The sequence below is a fragment of the Muntiacus reevesi genome, chromosome 12 (assembly GCF_963930625.1).
Source record: "Muntiacus reevesi chromosome 12, mMunRee1.1, whole genome shotgun sequence".
In the NCBI taxonomy this organism is placed as follows: Eukaryota; Metazoa; Chordata; class Mammalia; order Artiodactyla; family Cervidae; genus Muntiacus; species Muntiacus reevesi.
Window position 1 is genome coordinate 68,113,421 of NC_089260.1, and position 22,350 is coordinate 68,135,770.

The 22,350-nt window shown below is 43.4% G+C and overlaps 1 protein-coding gene across 1 annotated transcript in view; it reads right to left on the reverse strand.

Annotated features, from left to right (window-relative positions):
• The window catches only part of ADCY8 (adenylate cyclase 8), a 225,457-nt gene that overhangs the window by 32,411 nt on the left and 170,696 nt on the right, over nt 1–22,350 (reverse strand). The window contains exons 10-12 of the mRNA XM_065902994.1: nt 18,565–18,766; nt 16,458–16,547; nt 3,705–3,877 (exon numbers count right to left, since the gene is read on the reverse strand). Of these exons, the coding sequence (XP_065759066.1) occupies nt 3,705–3,877; nt 16,458–16,547; nt 18,565–18,766 (465 nt within the window). The remainder of the gene's footprint in view (nt 1–3,704; nt 3,878–16,457; nt 16,548–18,564; nt 18,767–22,350) is intronic.

The following is a 22,350-nucleotide window of genomic DNA, read 5'->3' on the forward strand; positions in this document are numbered from 1 at the left end:
AGGGTCATGTCTAACACAATAAGTCCCTTACCCATAAGCCTTCTAGTTATGACCTTTCAAGGATGCAAAGATGCATTCATATGTCCAATCATGCAAGTTAGTTCGTGTCTGGCTACATTGTACATGCAGGCATCCTCTATTGTCCAGTAACATATAGAATACAGAAGTACAGGGTCTTTATTTCAAGCCCAGGATGTCTGGAAGCAAGAGTACAAGCAGTGGTGATGTAGCTGGTACTGTACTGTAAGATTAAACATGTTTTCTTTATTTTTTGTGTTTGTTTTCTATGCATTATTTGCTTGAAAAGTATTACAAACCTATTACAGTATAGTACTATTTAGCCTATTGTGTTAGCTGGGTATCTATTTGTTGGACTTACCAACAAATTGAACTTATGAATGCACTCTCAGAAGGGAACTTGTTCGTATGTAGGGGACTTACTGTAATAATCATTTATATTCATCAAGTGCTTATTCTATGCCAGACCTTGAGCTAAGTTTCCACTATCACAATTTATCTCTCGTATATTCCTACAACATAGGAACTATTATCACCCCCACTTTGCAGATGAGAAAATTAGGCTTAAAGAGGTTAAGTCGCTTTTAATTCATTTTCTCAAGATTACACAGCTGGTTGATGAAGGCGCTGGGATTTGAAGACAGGTGGTTTGGCTCCTAAACTTGTACTCGCAGGTGTCACGATGTAGTCTTCCTTACTGGGGGTGCTGAGGAGGATGAATTTCTAGGGGCCGATAAGGCATTGGCAGTGAGGGTGCCTCCCCTGTTTTGCGCTCACTGTCATCCATGGAGACAGGGGGTTGTCACGGAGGGGGCCTCATGAGCAGATAGAGTCCGAGTATTGGGGTCATCTCAGCGTGGATGTAGCCAGGATGCCCTGTGCTAGCTTCTCTGTACTTTCCCAAGCACCCAATCCCCAGGAACAATCAGCAGAAATGCCCCAAACCAATGTGCGCTCCTATGGATTGGTTAAATTCCAATAGTATGAGCAGATTGTGACTGCTAAATGGATCCACAGTGACTACTGACCTGCTGATTTATAAACATGGCCGAGACGGAAAGCTGAATGGACTCTTCCATTTCTCATTAATTTAATTCTGTTGATAGCAGAGTGTGAATCAATACAAGACTAACTGACAATCAACCTTGAGTCAGGAAGCTGAGAAAAGCAGCAATGAACTTGGGATTATGTGCACTCTTAGAATCCTGCTTAACAATTTAACAGTAAGTTTTTCCTTAAGACCTCAAAACAGAACTCAGAACTAAACCTTTCTCCTGAAAAGGAAGGATGGGATAGGAGTGAACAGATGCTGAACATCTACCATGTGCAGGCACATCGGAGTCTCATGCAGCTCCACAATTGCGGACAATTGCTTCACTTCGCTGATGAGTAACCTGAGGTCCAGAGGTGGGAAGGGACTTTCTAATGCAGCAGAGTCTGGACCTGACGCCAGACCCCTGGTTTGCTCCATTAATACTTTTAAAATTTCCTTTGAGTGAGTAGGTTTTAGGTGATTTAATTTTTATTTTTACCACAAAAATGGCCTACCTTGTTCATGTATATTTTTGCCCTCTTTTGTGCTGATTTCTGCTTGGCCATGGGACATCTGTTGCCACTAACCATTTAATCTAATTTGAAACTATTTTGACTTTCTTTGAACCCTGGGCATTTGGTGAGAGATTCTTCATCTTGATGTGAGAGACATGTATCCAGTGTTTACAAAGATGGGCTTTTGAGCCAGAAAGACCGGAGTTTGAATCCAGATCTGTCACTTATTGGCCATGTGCATCCAGGTAATTGTTGAACCTCTCTGAGCCTGTGTTCCTCAGATTGTTGCCATGAAGGTTAAATAAGGTAATGGGTATAAAGCGGATGTTGTATTCACATAACAGGCACAAATTAGTACCTAGAAATTATAAAGAACCTTTACAAACCTAGTAAGAAAAAGGCAAACCACCTAGTAGAAAATCAAGCAAAAGATATGACCTGGAAGTTTGCCGAAAACGGTCAATCAACAGTAACAAGCTGCACAAACTTACTCATGATGAAGGAACTACTAATGAAAATAATGAGACAAAATTCTCACTAAAGAACTGAATACGCATTACAGAGACCACTGCTTGTAAGAGATAAACCATTCCAAACTTGTTGGAGAGCCATTTGGCAAGATCTTAAAAAGTTGAAAATGCAGATACCCTCTATTCCAGTAAGTGTGTTTTGAGATCTAAACCCAAAGAGATATTTTCAATGGTGATCACTGAAGTATCAATAACATTTCAATAGGTTAAAGGATAAATATATCTTGGTATGTTCTATCTAAAATGAGCTAAATCTGTAGATATGAACCTATATGAATCTAAAAAATACAATATTACATGATAGCATAAGGATTTTATAAACAATTTAAAATATAGACACAACTAAATATATACTGGGTTCAATATATATATATATATATACACACACACACACATACATACATACATACTGGGTTAGCCAAGAAGTTCGTTCTGATTTTTTCAGTTTATAGAAAAATCAGAATGAACTTTTTGGCCTACCCAATATAAAACACATGGATGGGAAGGAAACACATTAAATGCATCAGAAGTTGACTCTTGGGAGGAAGATAAAAGAACAATGCTGGGGAAGGGAACTTCAACAATATCTGAAAGACTTTATCCTTCTAAAAATGCAGAAGTAAACAGGACTAATTGTATGCATTGTTTATTTCCAGGAGCTGGATCATAAATGTTCACATTATTAGTCTCAGGCACATTTTCTGGGGCTTCTTGGACTGTCTTTACCGCCTCTATTTCTCAGACTTTGGCCACGTGTTCTGGTCTCAGCGAGACCTCTGTTCTTCCCACCTCCCAAGGCCAATCAGCCTCGTGCTCGGTGTCCGGCTCCTTCCATCACTTCCAGCCCCTGTGGAGCTCCACAAGGCAGGTGTGGGGTCTGGTTTCCCCAAGGGCTGTAGAAATGGCTGGAGTACATCACTAGGAAGTACATCCAGAGTATGAACTGAGACTAATGGGAGAAACGAGAGTGAAGGAACCAACAGATCCCATCCCTCCTGTCTGAGACATTTTCCCTACCTCTTCACCTACCCAGAGAGACTTCGAGACATCCTCCAAAGCCCCAGCTTCATGATTCATCTGGGCAGCATAACATGGCTTGTATTTCCCTTCCATCCTTTCCTTCTTCACTTCCTTTCCCCTCACTTTTGCCGTCCTGGGTTTGGATTAGCACTTCATGCTTGCCTCAGGCTCTGTTCTCTGAGGAATCTAGGCTGATTTTTGTTGTTGTTGTATTTTTCCATATTTCAAAATAACACCATGTAAGGAGTTTAGCAACTGCTCAATGCACAGGGCCTGCTATTATTAATAGTGCTACAGCAAAATGACAATCAGACCTTCCAAATCTTGGAGCGATCACAGTTGAAGGAATTATAAATTATTACATTTAGGGAGACTTGAGTTATGGTTTAGTCCAAACTTTAATCCATGAATTAATCTGTAGTGAATATACACGATAAAATAGAAAACTAGGAATTTTGCCTAAACTTATCATCCAGAGTGCGTGAGAAATAAGTCAATATTCAACCAGTCTCTAAGTTTCTCTGCCTTAATCATTTTCCCAATGGTTTCATTTCCCACTAGATGCTGAGGTCTAGTAAGTGCACTTACTCTCCGCTGTGGTTCAGGCTGTCGTAGCGCAGAAAGAGGCCTGCATAGATGGTCTCCGTCAGCAGGGCATAGATGGCAATCATGATGAGGAGCACGGCCAGCTTGAGGACAGAGTTGAGTCGGAGAAAAACCGCACAGGTCACCATGGCCAACACCCCCGTGAAGATGAAGTACTGGAAACAGAGAAGGGAGCTGGTCAGATTCAACAGGAATGTGGGCTGGTCACTCTCCTAGTCATAGATTCCAGTAGGTCGCTATATACGGCTGTTTCCTGAGCATCTCCATTTGGAGGTCTCAGGCCATCCTCAAATTCAACAGGTCCCAAGTTGAACTCATCATTTCCTTACCACTGAGAGAGTCAATTTCTAGGTAGGTTGATAAGAAGTCCAGAGTCCCCGAGAAGGAAAAAGGGGTCCAGAGCTCTCAAAGAGGAGGTAGGGGCCTGGGGTTCTCAAGGAGGAGAAAAAGACAAGTTTTTTTTCTTTAAACCCAGAGCTGATAATTGCACAACAAAACAGCTCATCTTGCTCAAGGATATGTTTTCCCTTAAACCCTGCACCAATGATTATATGACAACAATGTACCCTGCTTGAGGACATGTTTCTCCTTAACAAGAATCTTCTGACTAATCTTGTTATCTTAAGATGTATATTGTGGGAGTGGGTCTGGCAGTGGTGGTATAGTCACTAAGTCCTGTCTGACTCATGACCCCATGGACTGCAGCCCGCCAGGCTCCTCTGTCCATGAGATTCTCAAGGCAAGAATACTGGAGTGGGTTGCCATTTCCTTCTCCAGGGGATCTTCCTGAATCACGAATTGAACCCAGGTCTCCTGAATTGCAGGCAGATTCTTTACCAACTGAGCTACAAAGGAAGCTCTAAAGTGAAAGGTGCTCAGTTGTGTCCAACTCTTTGTGACCCCACGGACTATACAGTCCATGGAATTCTCCAGGCCAGAATAACGGAGTGGGTAGTCTTTCCCTTCTCCAGGGGGTCTTCCCAACCCAGGGATTGAACCCAGACTCCCACGTAGCAGGCAGATTCTTTACAAGCTGAGCCACAAGGGCAACTCCATGGGTCTGGTAAGAACTTTCTATTGTTAGTTCTAACCTTGTTAATTTAAGGTGTATGTTGTGGGAGCGGGTCTGGTAAAAGTATATAAGGCCTTGCTAAGATTAATGAGTGGGGGCACTCGCCATCCCCCTTCTGATGTCTATGTCAGGAAATTTCTCTGTCCCTTTTTCACTTTAATAAAACTCTGCTACACAAAAGCTGTTGAGTGATCCCTGGTCCCAAAGCTAAATCTTCTTTGGAGATCACGAATCCAACATCATTCACCATAAGCTATCACCACCTCCCCCAAACTCTCTTTCCAATTCTTGGCAGAACCATTGGCACTGTTTCTCAAGCCAGAAACCTTAGTCTCATCTTTGTTGCTTTTCTTTTCCCCCATATTCCACAGTCTGGTCATCCTAAGTTTGTAGATTCTATTTCCTCAATAAATCTCACATCCATCCACCTTTCTCCTTCTATCCTATTTCTGTTTTAGTTCTCACCTAGTTTTGGAATAGTTTTCTGGCAGCTGTTTGCTTCCAGTTCCCAATCCTTACTGAATATACAGTATCTTTTTTTTTTTTGGTCACACCATGTGGCAGGTGGGATCTTAGTTCACCAACAGGGATTAAACCTGTGGCCTCCACAGTGGAATCTTGGAGTCTTAATCCGTAGACCACAAGGGAAGTCTCTGCATACACACTATTATTTTCCAGCCAGTATTCTGAAACTCAGATCTGACCATGTCACTCCTTAACTCGAAGTCTTTCCATGGCTCTCTAGTCTCTCAAATTATATTCTCCTTCCTGCATGGCAAAATTCTCAAGACTGTCATATATCAGATTCCCTTTCACTTTCCAAATCCCGACACATGTTCCAGCCTCACTATGAACTGGCCATCTCCCACCAGCTGTTTCCCTGCTCACTTGTTCCTCTAGGGCTTTGCTTCTCCAGTGTCCTGTTTCTCTCAGGTCTCATGCGGGTGACCAAGCCTTACGCTTCTCATGGCATTAGCTCAGGTGTCCTCTCCTCTGAGACGCTTCCCTGCAAATCCTCCAGGTGGATATGGCCTCATTCCTCCACGCATCCTTCCCAGACTAGCATGACACCTGCCATCTCGTATTAGACGTAGCTGCGCAATAGGCCAGCTGGGAACCAATCACGGGCAGCAACGTTAGAGGGACCCCCAGGTGTCAGTCTGCCCAGGTAGATCTCAGCCTTCTGCAGGAAGATCCTCAGCCCATTTCCCTTACAGAAGGACCCACTATATCATTTTGGTTGAAAGGTTAGGATTCTGAGTATCCAGTAGGAAAAAAGAATAAAACTTGCATTATTCAAGACCCACTTGATGGTGGTACTTTGACTTTTATACACATGGTCTTCCCTTGTGATTTTTCAAAGCAGCTGGTCAAGATGGGATTCCTAATTTCCATCTTACAGGTGAAGAAACTGAGGTTCATAGAGCTGAAGTAAAATTTTCAAGTCCTCATAATTAGAAAATGATACCGAGGACACGTGGATACAACCTGTGCTTGTGACTGTTAACTCTAGTGGGCATAGTGGGCTTAATAATTTCTAAAAACCATTCCAGCCTTGTTATGCATGGCTCTTTCCAGTAACTGGTTGTCTTCTCTCTCCTGGGACATCAGGAGACAATTTCTGTATAGGTAGAGGAGACAGGTAAGAAATTCTGGAAATCTCTGAGCAATGACTGAAGGATTCCCACGTCTTGACAAAGTGTTAAGGGGAGCAATACTCTGTTTGCTTGAGACAAGCATCTTATAAACTAAACAGTGAAGTTTTTCCCTACAATCGTAGTCTGGGGACCTGCTGGACACCAAGCATTGTTCCAGGCTGGAAGGCACCATCCTAATGTCAGGACATTGTCACAATACATCATCTTCCTTTTAGAGAAGGAGGAAGAAGAATTTTACACAATGATAACTTAAAGGGACTTGCGCATCTGCTGACAGGGGTAGTATGTACTGGAGTGTCTGTAACCATTTGATTCCTGTCAAAATCCAATGGCATTATGAAGTCGCAGAACAAGAAGGAGAGAGAGCAGAGAGTTTTCAAAGAGAGGATCCAAACTTCCCGAATCACACAAAATCAAGCATTTAGCAATTACGAGCCTTGATACGAGCACACAGTGAAGGGTACACAGGCCAGCGACAGTGGCTTCCTGTCTCTTCCTGACCTTGGACTCCTCTCATGGTCCAGGAATGAGGCTGTCATGAACCCGGGGTCAGCATGGGTGCTGAGTGGGGACGACTGATCTGACTCTCCCAGCTGTTCCCTGGACCGCATCAGGTAGGGGAAAGGGACATTTCACACATGTATGAGGCTCTGGGACAGTCCGACTGTGGTGGGCTTGTCTGAGCTCCATGGTTTCCATGGTTGACGTCCCCCCTCCTCCCAATACTACAGGAAGAATGATGAGTATTTTTTAGTTCATCATAAGTTGTTAACTTAGATCTGTTGAAACTGTATTTAAATTCCACAAGCAGATGTGCTGTTTGTGTCTGACTTGGGTTGAGGATGGACTCTTCTGGTTATTTCCTTGAAGGGACTGCAGCCCCGGTCAATATTTTAACCTCATAATAATTCACAGGAAGACATAATCTCTGTTAATGATGTTCACAAACGATGACTCACAGTAGTATGAAATAAAACCTAACCAATGAGCAGGCAGATAGCTAGTTCTTAGGGAAAGAATTTGATATTTTCTATACTTTTTAAAAAAATATAAGAACTATGCTTCTTTTGATGATGCTTATTGGTCAACTCAATGTAGTCACCTTGAGGAACTATGTGTTTATCTTGATCCTGCTTCTTTGATGACTGAGCTCAGATCCCTGTAAATAATCTTCAGAGTCCGGTTTTGAAAAATGCCCCCCCCAAAATGCAGTTTTTTTATATTTGATTCCTAAAGAATGATGTCCAACCAGATTATGTCTCCCACATTACAGGTGAATTCTTTACCGTTTGAGCCACCAGGGAAGCCCAAGAATACTGGAGTGGGTAGCTTATCCCTTCTCCAGGGGATCTTTCCAAACCAGGAATTGAACTGAGTTCGCTTGCATTGCAGGCAGATTCTTTACTAGCTGAGCTACCAGGGAAGCCCTTTCACTTTCACTTTTCAAACAATGATGTCCAGCCAGATTATACATCTTGGTGACTTTCAAAAGTTAAATTTGTTCCCAGAGGATAACAATTTGACATTGCTGGACATACCTAGGAAGTATATGCTGTCAGCAAAGAACAGTTAGCAAAGAGGAACACGGGGGTGCTGTTGGAGTGAGCGTGTCCTCTCCAAGGCCACTCTCTTGGCTGGGGCAACACGTGGAGGTCTAGGAGGATCTGGCTTCCTGAGAATGATCCAAGTCAAGGTGGTTGCCACTTTGTAAATAATTGATAGGAGACTGATATTGCAATGAAAGCATGGCCCACTCAAATTTTTAGTCACATGCTGTATATGTGATTATGCAGATAATCTCATGTTTAGAGAATGAAGCCTTGCACCTTTTTTTTTTAGTCATTTTATTTATTTATGACTGTGCTGGTTCTTCATAGTTTGGCAGGCTTTTTTTTTTTTCTAGTTGAGGTGAATGGGGGCTTCTCTCTATTTGTGGAGCTTGGGCTTCTCATTGTGGTGGCTTCTCTTGTTGGGGAGCATGGGCTTTAGGGTGTGTGGGCTTCACTAGCTGTGACTCCAGGGCTCTGGAGCACAGGCTCCTTAGCTGTGGCACACAGGCTTAGCTGCTCTGCCGTATGTGGGATCTTCCCAGACCGGGGATCGAACCCACGTCTCCTGCATTGGTAGACAGACTGTTTACCACTGAGCCACCAGGGAAGCCCTGGCTTTAAAAAAAAAAAATTGTTATATTCCTATTTCCCTCCTTAAATACAAATCTCTACTTTGGCAGATACTATTTACTCAATTATCAAAGCTTTAAAGAAAGAGAAGGAGAAAAGAAACTGATATTTAGTATTTTATGTGTATTATCTCTATTTGTCACCCAAACAATCTTAATAATTCCATTAAACAGATGAGGAAACTGAGGCTCAAAGAGGTTAGGTGATTCCCCCAAGGCTAAATGGCTAGTTAATGGCAGAAAAAGAGTGCTTGCTCATTCTGTGTCACCTCACAGCTTCTATCATTCAAATCTATCCTATTTTCCATGCACAATTAATGTCCTTAAACATTTGGAATCCAAGCTTCAGTGAGATGGGACTTGGTTTTTGGATCACATTGTGTTATTAGAACTTTTGGCTCTTTGTGGGAAAGGCAATTCCAAAAATTAATTACCATTTGGGAAAAAACAAAATGATCTCCACTATGTATTTAGCCATAACATAAATTGGCTCAGTATAGAAGAAAAATGAGCTTATATAATATCCCTCTGTTCAACTAGAAAAAGTTCTGAAATTACAATGGTGCTATTTGACACTTATTTTTTGTTTGAAGTTTTTGGTGGACCTGCCACTGTGAAAGTCTGGAGAATCTAATTTTATCCTGAATGCCAGTTGGAGATTTTAGACTGCAGTGAATACATTTTCCTCCAAAATTACTCAAGGCTCTGATTCCTACCTGAGAAGTTAACCAGAGAAAGGAAGGCAAAGTTTAAGAAAATACCAATTTTTACAGTCACTTTTGGAATTTAAAATATCTGCTTATTTGCTTGAAGAATTGCACAGACAGAGGAGCCTGGCAGGCTACAGTCCATGGGATCGTGAAGAGTCGGACATGACTGAGCGACTACCATGAACTATTTGCTTTATTGTCACTCTTTTGTTTCTGTTCCTCTCTTTTTGCTCCTTCTTGGTTTTTCTCCCTTTTGTCTTCCTCTTTTAACTCCCACCCCCTTTCATCCCTCATCTTCATCATCATGATCAACTGATGTTTAATGAGCATTTATTATGCACCAGAAACTGTAGTTAAGTGTATACATGCATTCTCTCAATCTAAGTCTCAGGATAACACTGTGAGGTAGGCACAGCCGTTATCCCAGTGTGGAAATGAGGCTCAAAGAGATTAAGTAAGTTGCTAAAGACCACAGCTGCATGTTCAGCCAAAATGTTCTGACTACAGGTTTTCAAGACTCTTAATTCTCTTCCCCTTTCTCTCTCTCTGTTTCCTTTTGCACTTGTTTTAAAATAGTTTTCTTCAGTTATGATTCACCTACAGTGAACTGCATGTATCTATTGCATATACTTTGCTAAGCTTAAGTATTTGTATACATTCACAAAACCATCACAATTACGAAAATGAACACTAGCATGAGTTTCAGTGTATCCCTTTAGGAGTCTCCCCTCCCATGTTCCTCCCTCTCCTCCTGAGGCAACCACCTATTTCTTTCTGCTATTATGTATCAACTTATCAATACATTTTCTACAGTTTTAGATCAGTAGGACCATACAAATGCATACTTTTGCTTTGTTTTGCTTATTCCCATCAGCATACCGATCTTGGGATTCATCCATGTTATTGCACATATATCCAGAGATCATCTCTCTCTACCGATGGGTAGTAGTCCCCTGGATGGTTATTCTATAGTTTCTTAGTTTCTTTATCTTCTTGACTATTTAGGGACAATTGGGTTATTTTCAGTTTTTATCTATTACAAAGAAGGCTGACATGAACATTCTTTTCCAATACAGAAATAAAACTGTATTTTCTAATATAAAATATTTCTCATTTTACAAGAAGTTTATTAACCAACAGAGTGGTTGATTTGAAGGGAAAACATTCTAGGATTCATTTCTTTTAGAATAATTTATCCTTTTTTAAAGATTTATTGCCCTATATGTTTACTTCATTATCTGATTGGATTTCTTTTCATTTTTTGTAACACAAAATAATAAACATTTTGATCTTCATAAAAAGGAGAAATGTCTTATTAGACTTTTGGTGTTACTTTTCTTTTCTTTTTTTTGCCACACTGCATGGCTTGTGGAATCTTAGTTCCCTTACCAGGGATCGAAACCCAACCCCTTGCATTGAAAGGGTAGGGTCTCAACCATGACCACCAGAAAGCCTCATCTTCCTTTAAGATTATTTTTAAGGAAGAACTAGAGCAACAGCATATAATCTAGGGGTAATTATTGAACACTACTGAAGCAAGGCTCATCTGATTGCTCTACTTAATGTCCCATGAATTATGGTATTTTTCAGACTGTGGGAAAAGACACTATTCCCAGCCCAATGTGAGAGTCAGGCACTAATCCTTTCAGATGTTTTTTTTCTGGAGCATCGCTGTTTCCTCATATGCATGCACTGATCGGACCTTCTGCAGATCTCTGAGTCTTCTCTCTCAGAAACTCTTCTCTCTGGCAGTATGTCCTACAAACTCTAGCCACCTTGGTCCCCCCAGATTCTCAGTTTTCTCTCCGCAAATCAGGAAGTTGCACTGAGTTCCATGTGCGTTCTTCCAACCTGAGCCAGTCTGAAACACTCTTAATGCAAGATACAGCCCAGGCAATCATAGGGTTCACTTAATTTGCTTCCTGTCTTTCAGGGATTGTGCTCCTTTAGTACCTGATGCCCAGTGTCTTGAAAACTATTGCTTCAGATATTTTGTTTGTTTTTAGCTATTTCAGGTGGGAAGGCAATTTTATCTCTACGGTTCCACTTGAAATTTATCTTTTTAAAGAAAAATTATTAAATTGTGGATTCTGTCCTGTGCTGTGCCCTTAAGGTAATGTTGAATATTGAATACAATATTGTGTTTTCTCCTTAAAGCAATTTAGAAGCTTGAAGAGTTGGAAGAAATGTTCTAGCTACATGAATTATAGAAATGATGAACCGTGAGTATGAAGATGATGCCTTAAGGACATGTGAGATTGGCAGGAAACACACGCTAGTAAAGTAATGCTCAAAATTCTCCAAGCCAGGCTTCAGCAACACGTGAACCGTGAGCTTCCAGATGTTCAAGCTGGATTTAGAAAAGGCAGAGGAACCAGAGATCAAATTGCCAACATCCGCTGGATCATCGAAAAAGCAAGAGAGTTCCAGAAAAACATCTACTTCTGCTTTATTGACTGTGCCTAAGCCCTTTTGACTGTGTGGATCACAACAAACTCTGGAAAATTCTTAAAGAGATGGGAATACCAGACCACCTGACCTGCCTCTTGAGAAACCTATATGCAGGTCAGGAAGCAACAGTTAGAACTGGACATGGAACAACAGACTGGTTCCAAATCAGGAAAGGAGTACATCAAGGATGTATGTTGTCACCCTGCTTATTTAACTTCTATGCAGAGTACATCATGAGAAACGCTGGGCTGGAGGAAGCACAAGCTGGAATCAAGATTGGTGGGAGAAATATCAATAACCTCAGAAATGCAAATGACACCACCCTTATGGCAGAAAGCGAAGAACTAAAGAACCTTTTGATGAAAGTGAAAGAGGAGAGTGAAAAAGCTGGCTTAAAACTCAACATTCAGAAAACTAAGATCACGGCATCTGGTCCCATCACTTCATGGCAAATAGATGGCGAAACAGTGACAGACTTTATTTTTTCAGGCTCCAAAATCACTGCAGATGGTGATTGCAGCCATGAAATCAAAAGACACATGCCTCTTGGAAGAAAAGTTATGACCAACCAAGACAGCAGAGACATTATTTTGCCAACAAAAGTCTGTCTAGTCAAAGTTATGGTTTTCTCAGTAGTCATGTATGGATGCGAGAGCTGGACTGTGAAGAAACCTGAGTGCCGAAGAATTGATGCTTTTGAACTGTGGTGTTGGAGAAGACTCTAGAGAGTCCCTTGGATAGCAAGGAGATCAAACCAATCAATCCTAAAGGAAATCAACCCTGAGATATTCATTGGAAGGACTGATTCTAAACCTGCAACTCCAATACTTTGCCTACCTGATGCGAAGAGATGACTCATTTGAAATGACTCTGATGCTGGGAAAGATTGAGGGTAGGAGGAGAAGGGGATGACAGAGGATGAGATGGTTGGATGGCATCACAGACTCAACGGACATGGGTTTGAGTAAACTCCGGGAGTTGGTGATGGACAGGGAGGCCTGGCGTGCTGCAGTTCATGGGGTCGCAAAGAGTTTGACAGAACTGAGCGACTGAACTGAATCTGAAGGGATTGGGTACACTTGAAAAAGGTTTGAGGGCTGGGTAGAACCTGAATTCATGAAAGAGAAATGGGAGAAAGTCCCAGGATGCAAAGACAACAATGATGATTGATGCCTATAGGGAAAACTGGTTCCCAGGGACCCTTTAAAACCATAGCATACTCTGACTGTACTTGCAAGTATAGCTGACTGGTCAATGACTATTCCAATCTGCTAGAGCATATTTAAAGGGGTTTGAACGTAAAATGAAAATCTTCCCATTGAATCTCCTGAGAACCACATTCTGGAGTTTGAGATGATAATGGTTTGTGCATGTGACTGTCATCCACTTTACAAACTTATGGCTCTTTGCTCTCCTAGACTGCTTCTCAAATCATAGCTGGAACATGACTTTCTTCATGATCATTTCCTATATCCTCACTTTTTTTTTTTCTTTAGTAATTGGCAAGCTCCAGTTCAGAAATAAACTTTAGTTTATACCATGTATGATGACAGTCTCTTATGTTTATGCCACATCATACAGCTTAATTACCTGCTTCTGGACTGAGAACTGTTCCCCATGGGGGAGGTAGAGAGGTCCAGTATACAGATGAGGAAACCAAGGCTCAGAGAGAGGAAGTGATTTGCTTGGGGATACACACTTGTGAGTGATGGGAGGTGGCTGTGCAAATTAAGCCTTTTAGAAAGTTTGAATGTCTGATTCCTTCTACTTTGGTAGACAAATCCTTGGGTAGAGAAACATGGCCAGATATATCAATTTGGTAAATGGTGGGTTTAACAAGGTTGCTGTAGTAGCTGATGATGGAAAGAATCCTAGTGCTCACATTTTAGGCCAGTGGGATTCCCGCACCTGAGGAGATGTCAGAATCTGGCAAACTTTGCCTGGCAAGGGCCAGATAGCAAATATTTTTGACTTAGTTACCACTACTCAACTCTACCATTATATTATAAAAGCAGCCATAAAGACATTGCTAACAAATGGGTGTGTCTGTGGCCCAATAAAACTATCTACAAAACAGGTGGCAAGTGGAATTTGGCCTGTGGTCATAGTTTGCTGGCCCCTGGGCAAGATGATCCTCTGTCTTGGGAGGAAAATTTTAATATTAAAACTGATTGATTTATTTTATCTCATTTTTAACATTTCGATTTTACAAATATGTTTCATAATGTACATGACACTTTAGTACAATGGTGCATGTGTGCATGCCAAGTTGCTTCAGTCACATCTGACTCTTCGTGACCCATGGACTATACATAACCCACCAGTCTCCTCTGTCCATGAGATTCTCCAGGCAAGAATACTGGAGTGGGTTGTCAAGTCCTCCTTCAAGAGATCTTCCTGACTCAGGGACTGAACCTGCATCTTTTACTTCTCCTGCTTTGGCAGGTGGGTTCTTTACCGTTAGCACCACCTGGGAAGCCCAGGACATTGGTATATATTACAGATAAATATATTTTTATGGTGCAAGTTCAAAACCTTTTAACTTAGTAAATGAATCACAGCTGACATTTAATCAGCAGATACTTTGTGGCAGGTGTTTCTCTAAACACTTTCCATGGATTAATTCACTTAATCCTCACAACTACCCATGAGGAAGGTATTGTTTCTGTCTTCACTTTGCAGAGAAGGAAACAGAGGCACAGAGATGAACTTATGTGATCCAAAAGCTTACCCACCACTTTTTAGGCCTGGGAAATCCATGAGTGCTGTGGTCCTGAGTTTGGGAGTTCAAGTTTGAGGCAAGGGGTATATACACAGCATTGAATCAGAGGCCCAGATTAATACTTAAACACCAGCTTCAAGTCAGATCACATGTTAGAAACTCGACGTTTGCCAACTCATCTAGGTAGGCACATGGAACCTGATATTCTGTAACTCCACAGTCACTGTGCAAAGAAGGTATTATTTTTTCCACTTTACAGATGAGGAAGCTGAGGTTCAGAAAGAGTTTGAACAGATTCAAGATTCCACTGCTAGCAAGTAAAGGGGCTCAGTTTGGAGTGAAATCCAGCTCTTGCCTAACTCTAAATATCTGATTCTTGGCCAACTTACTGCCTCTTGGACACTCTTCATGCCCTCCAAATAAAGGTGTTTTCAGGGGACTGGTGTCCCACAGACTCTACAAAATTGGAGATCACTCCTTTCTTGGTGGGAGGAAGTTCCAGAGCACATGGTCTGCCCCACACAGCTGTGAAACCAGAGCTAGTCCCATCCTGCCCAGAACTTCCTTAGGAAGAGCCTTGTTCTTCCCTAGGGATGGAGCCTGAATTCAGAAGTGTGAGCTCATGAATAAGCCAGATGTGGTTTGAACTGCAGCAGTAAGTCTTGATAACTGAATGAAGAAGGGAAACACAGAAAGAAGGAAGAATGAAAAGAAGTGAGAAAAAAAGTGGGTCAGGCAGGAGTAGCAGTGAGCAAGTTACTTTCTGAACCTCCGTTTCATTATGTACAACATGGAGATGGTAGTAGCATCCTCCACATATCCTGAAGATTTAATGATTTGGTGCATATCCAGTAGATGCTCTATTACCTGAGGTCGGACGTGAGGCTTTCTCTCCTTTTCAGAACAACTGGACCAATTCTGGGGCTGAGGTCAGGTAACAGAGCGCCTTTCCCCCACCACATACTGGAAGAGGTCTCAGAGAACAGAAGTCTACCCAAGGTCCTCAAGGTTGGCTGCTGTCTGCTGGGACATCCCAACTGTCTTCCCTCCAGACCCAGAGTTTATATCCCAGTATGTAAAGGTCTGGGTCATGGCTTAACAGAGCCAAAGATTGTCCTGTGCTTGATCCTTAGGTTGACCCCAAGACCCAGGGCCAGACTAGTGGCTGTGAGGGGCCAGGAGATGGTCAGGTTTATACTACAATGGTAAGTGACCTGCTGGGACATTGCCTGAGTCTGCGATGCTATGGGCACTTTCTGTACCACTTTAATTTATATTTATTTACTTATCCTTTTTTTTTTTTTGGTCGCACTGCTCAGCATATGAGATCTTAGTTCCCCAGCCAGGATTGAACCCGTGTCCCCTGCAGTGGAAGTGCGGAGTCTTAACCACTGGACTCTCAAGGAAGTCCCACTTTGATTTATGTTTAGTTGTTTTCTGCATTTGTGATCTACTAGCTTCCTTCCTTCCTTCTATCTCCCCTTCCTTCTATCCATCCTTCCTTCCATCCTTTCCTTTTCCAATGCAGCAAACTCTGAGCCACAGCTCTGCGCTATGCCCCATACTGGAGACAACAGCACATTCCGCTCTAGGGTTTTAAGAGGAGTTGGGGGGAAATGAGAGGGAAGGGGAGGCAAAGGAAAGAAGAGCGTGGACAGAGGAAGAAGTGAAGAAGAAAGAAGAGGAGGAGGAAGAATAGAAGAGAAATGGTAAAGAGAGGCAGAAGAGATCAGGAAAGAGACAGAAGAGAAGCAGCAGATATAAGGAGAGAAGGGAAGGCAGAAAAGGGGAAGAAGAAGAAAAGAAGGAGGCAGAGTCAGAGGAGGGCAGACAGGCCCCTGGAGAGCTAGCATGTCTAGGGCCCCTCAGCCAGTCCTGCCGATTCGGAGCTGGTGAAGATGCCTAAGCCCCAGTCTCACCGAGGGGAGCTCGTGAATAAATACCTCTGGGTAGGAGCAGATATCTGTAAACACAGCTGAGGAATTGAAAGTCAGGTTCTTCAAGGGTATCGACTTGTCAAAATCACACCACAGCTGCGGATTAAGAAAAAAAAAAACAACAAAAAACAAAACAAAACAAAAAAAACACAGGAACAACAAAGTCAGTGCGAGCTGGAGATGGAGTCCTGTGCTATTGCTGCGGGGCTTCGGCAAACAACTGGGGCAGATCGGGGCCTCGAGGGGCTGGATTTCAGAATGCAAGCCCAGCTGGGATCTTCTGTTTCATTTTAAAGAAAGGACTGGCTCAGAAAAAAAAATTCACAAGCCAGTCATGAAACTAGGGTAAGACTGCTCCACCAGCCCCATCATGGAGGGTCGCTGGAGTGCGCTTGTGGCGCTTGGAAGAGAGAACTAGGGAGGGAACACTCACAGCCTGTCTCCACATGAACAGCTGGGGGGACTCAAGGGACCCACAGGGCATGCTTTCCAGAAAGACTCTTAGCATTGGGGTAGTGGGCATTTCCTAGGCTAGAAGTTGCTGCAGGAGATCTTGCGGCACTCAGAAGAGAATAGCTACCACTGGCTGAACGCCTAGGCTGCGGCAGACACTTTGCACAAAATAGGCGTCACAACCCTCTTGTGATGTAGCTACTACTTTTATCCCCATTTTACAACTGGAAAATATGAAACTCTGAGAAGTAAAGTAACTTGTCCAGGGTCACCGAGCTGATAAGTGGTGGAGGTGAGATTTGAACACAGGTCTATCTGACTCCAAAGCCTCTGAACTTCCTCCCACAACACTGTGGGTTGGTTGGCCCCAGTGGCAACCCTGACCTACAGTCACTGGGACGCCCCAGAAACATGATTCATCGAGAGTTGAGATCCTGGCTTCAGCTCTGCAGTCCGTGATCAATGACTAAGGACTTCTGTTTTTAATTGCCGTTATCTATAAAATGTTCATTAGATGAGGAATTTAATTAGACTATGATTCCCCTCTTCTTTGTCCCATAGTCTCTTTACAACAAGGCCAACCACAGAGCTTGAGCAACGTGGACACTAGGTGTGACATGGATTTCAGGCAGTGTAAATCTCTGACTTAGGGACTGACAATTGTGGGGGTCCAACAGTTGGGCTCCCTGAACATTTGGAGACCCTCCCTCAGGCCCAAAGGACACAATGATGGCTTTGGCCACAAGATGATGCCTTAATTAATCTCCTTCAATGTTCAAAGCCTGGAATCAGATAAATCTCTCCTAAACATCTAGGTTCCTAAACCATGGACAACACAAGACTATTGGGATAGACACAGAAAATGCCTATAACTACCACGTTACCATTCTAGAGAGAATATGAATTCACTGAAGCATGGATCACCAAGTTAAAGACAGTGATAAATATGGCAGTTGGAGATTCATCCGAGTTCGATGTGTCACATCCGGTATGAACTCTTAGAACGTCATAGGCAAGATGCTCAACCTTCCTGAAAGGCAGCTTCCGCATCTGTTAGGTGGGAATGGTAATACCTACCTGTGGCACACAGTAGGTGCTCAATAAATGACAGCTACTTATTTCCATTCTCCCCGCTTCCCCTCCCAGAGATACAGTTGGGCTAATGAGTTTGAGTGTGAGTCATGGAGTCAGACAGACCTTATTAGCAAGTTATTTCATGTCTCTGAGCCTCAGTTTCCTCAGCCGTAAAGTGGGGATAAAGAGACTTACCTCATGGGGTCTATTCGAGAACTAAATACGGAGAGCACAGACAGCTCCTCCCTCAGAGCATGGCGCACAGCAGGTGGGAACTTAATGAGCAGTAACTCTTGTTTACGACTTTAATTGACTGGCCACTGAAGTACAGAAACTTAAGGGCACTTGCAGTGCCTCTAGAGCAAATAACCTCCACCACTGAGAAAAAGACCGTTTTCCACCAGTAAAATGCACGGTTCTGACAGTATAGCCACGTCTTCCTTCTCTAACCCTGAACTTGGGGTTTGACCAGATACACGAAGGCATTAATAATTAGTTCCAAGGAAGGCAATGCCAGAGGCTGCAGGTTCTATAAACTCTTCATTCCTGACTACACACTAGACACCCAAGGACATGCAATGCTTACGATATTTAGGATGGCGCCCAGGAAATTAATCAAGATGGATGCAAAGATGATGACGTTCCTGGCCAAATAGGTCTCGTTAATCCAACAGCAGGTCTTCCGGAGGACCAGGGGCAAACACTTGTAATCCTCCGCTGTAGTGATGAGGACCAGAGCCGAGTGCAGCATGATCAGAATGGAAAACTGGATGGCCATGGGCATCACCCTGTGGGAAACACAGAAAGTTGGGTCGCGTGGCATTAATGATGGGACCCCCCTTCGCTGTGCAACCCTGTCAATCATGTTCACAATCACCTTTCCCTTCTCCTTGCACCCAATAATTCCTCTAAAGCTCTGTTTGCCCAGGAAAGGGGCTATTAACAAGAGACTTTTCAAAAATTACATCCATCCCTATAAAATATTCTCTTGAGAAACTTGGCAATGAACATCAAATATAGGGCTTGATCTATTGCTTCTGCCCATTTTTTCCCACTTATTTCATCATTCCTCTTTCTCACTTGGCAGCTGCTGTCAACACACCACTGGAATTTTATCTGAGTACTCTGGCTGTGGGAGAGCTCCATATGCCCTTTCCCCCTCAAGGTGGGTGTTAGGAAACACTTTCCCCCACGACTGCTCTAATATTGAGAACTGAACATGGCACCTCTCCATGTGGCTCAGTTTGGTTAGTGATTATCACAGTTTGCAGAGGCTACACTATGTGCTGTGTGGGAGGTGGGTATCAGTTTGGCTCAGTTCAGTTCAGTCACTCAGTCGTGTCCGACTCTTTGCGACCCCATGAACCGCAGCACAGCAGGCCTCCCTGTCCATCACCAACTCCCGGAGTTTACTCAAACTCATGCCCATCGAGTCGGTGATGCCATCCAGACATCTCATCCTCTGTCGTCCCCTTCTCCTCCTGCCCCCAATCCCTCCCAGCATCAGGGTCTTTTCCAATGAGGTGGGTACATACGACTCATATTTGCCTAAGGCTTCAATATCACTCCCAGTTACACATCTGGAGCTTCAGCACTATGTCCCATGGTAGCTCCTGCCTGTTGGGCACCTCTGTTGGGTGTCAGGTGGTGAGCTAAAACCCCATCTCTGGAGGCATCTGCTTCCTCTCCTTATCAGCCAACTTATCACCAGGATTCTCCTTGGGGATTTATCCTTTGTTCTCTCTACTCTGCCCAGCCATTTGGGTCCGCTGCTGGCACCTCAAGTTTCCCTACCTCTGTTTTAGCCAGTGAACTGTTGCCTGTTACAAGGTGTCTTGAGGGACGTGGTAGGAGGTTTCGCATCTGTTCCTTCCTCCATAAAATGAAGTTCATTCATTTGGCTTTAATATTTTGACTGGAACTCAATAAATGTACATTGAGTGAATGAAGTTGAACCCACCGTCTTTTTTTCCTTTGGCCACACCATGCAGCATGTAGAACTTCCCCAGCCAGGGATTGAACTCGTGCCCCGGTGGTGGAAGCACAGTGTCTTAACCACTAGACCACCACGGAAATTCCCGAACCCATCTTCTGCTGGCGCTACCACTTCTTACTGTCTTGTCTAAATTTTCTTATTTCTTATGACTAACACTAGCCTAAGTACTGTATTGAGCTCTTGATTATATCCTTAGGCACGTCCTGATCACTTTATATCAATGCATAATATCTCATTTCCATTCCTCAGAACAAACCTAAGAGGTCTTTTGATCTCTTTTTTCACATGAAGAGTTAAGGCTCAAAGAGCAGCAACTTCCCAGGAGTTACTGAGTTGGTAAGTATTAGAGTTAGGATTGAAAGTCCACTCTGTTTCACCACTTTGCTAAGTCCAGCCATTTTGGTGAGTAATGTAGGTCCCATGATTGCAGTAATCTTTTTTGTTTCTGTGGCTTTATTGTGATCTTTATTCATTCAACAAGCTTTCTTCCTAGGGTACCTTTCTTCAGGGGTACCAAGATGAAAGACACATTTTGCCCATCTTCTAGGAGATCATAATCTAGAGGGGAATATGGATATGCAAATGATGAACTATTACATACTGTGTTGTGATAGAGAAAAAGTAATCCACAAACATGATTTAAAAAAATAAGAAAGGAAATCAAGGAAGACTTCCCAGAAGAGGTGACATTCAGGTTAGGCCTTGGAGATTGAAGAGTAGGAGTTTAGGGAGGAAAGATTGGGGAATGTGGGCAAAGTAGCAGAAGAATGGGAGTGACCAGAGTGTAGACTGTCAATTTCCTCTGCATGGTCAACCATCATGAAGGCTGGAAAGTGACTTCTCCTATAGTCCAGATATCGTTGTTGGAGGTTTTTTTTTTTAATGCCTGCACAGTTTTGATTTTATGAATCACCTTGATAGGAAGTCTCTGCAGGAGTTTAAGATAAGAACAGAAGGTCTGTGCAGCAGTGGGTTCCCGGAGGGCTCCACACAGATGGGAAACTTCCCCCCAGACAGGCTGGAAAAACACTCCCTGACAACACACCATTATTCCTGGGCACCCAGGGGAGGCAAACGACGAAGAAGGCAGGCAGATCACTCTGTCAGGTGCTCCCAGGAGAGAAGGGGCCAATTCCAAGGCTGACGCTGATGCAGCTTAATAATGTGAGGCAGCGGCTGAGAATACTTGTTCCAAAGCGAAGGCAGAGGCAAATCAGGCAAGAGGGAGTCTGAAAGCAGCTCAGCGGGAAACTCGGACTCTTTGAAGGTCAAGGCTGCCATCTTGGTGGTCTACAGACCTCCGCACGGTATACCGGCCTGGCAGGTTCTCACCGCTGCCTTTTTTCTTTCCCCACCTCTCCGTACCCTCTGGGCAACCCTCAAGCACATGCCTGAAACGCTCTGTTCCTCCTACCTCTGTATTTTCTCACTCTCTGGGGGTGGTGGTGGTGGGGTGTAGGGCAGGGACATCCTGGTCATTCTTCAAGGCTCAGCTTTCTTTGGATTCTTCCAAGACATTTGGCATAAGGCTTGTGCTTGTGCTAAGCCACTTTGGTTGTCTGACTCTTTGCAACCCCGTGGACTGTAGCCCGCAAGGCTCCTCTGTCCATGGGATTTCCCAGGCAAGAATACCAGAGTGGGTTGCCATTTCCTTCTCCAGGGGATCTTTCCAACCCAGAGATGGAACTCATGTCTCTTAGATCTCCTGCATTGGCAGGTGGGTTCTTTACCACTAGCGCCACCTGGGAAGCCCTGGTATAAGGCTAGGTACACAGAAAGTGCTCAATAAATACTCACTGACTTGTTTTTTTGTGGGAGAGAAGACTTTCTCTTCTCAGCCTCCATAGGCTGTATTCCTATCCATGCTTCAGCCCCTCTGCCTGCCCTCCCTGAGGCATCCTTTACAAGAGGAGGAAGGACCAGCTCTACTGGTCCACATTCATCTGGGGTGTTCAGTGGACCTGGTTCTTCCTAGAGGGCAGAGTCGCTGCTCAAGGTCAGTGTTTATGCAAAATTCAGATGTTTGTCCTCTCCTCCTTCTAGATCCAGAAGGAGGATGGGATGCTCAGGAAGCTAGAGCCTTAACTTTCCCGGTGGGAAGAGACTTGGTCATCTTCTCCCTTTGGCCAGGCCATCTCTTCCTTTAAGCAAGGAAGCTCAGTTCGTCCCAGGAAGTCCTGATGGGCAGGAGGTAAAAGATAGCTAAGAGCAAAGCCCTGTGTGTTTGAACCAGTAGCTCTGAAACACAGCCAATAACACACCTGGGGCAAGGTAGCGAATTCTTCTGAGCATCTTACTTAAATTTTTTTTCCCAGTAACTTATTTTTATCTGCAAAACCAGGATTTTTAAGTCCACCTCTTAAAGGAGGCTCTGAG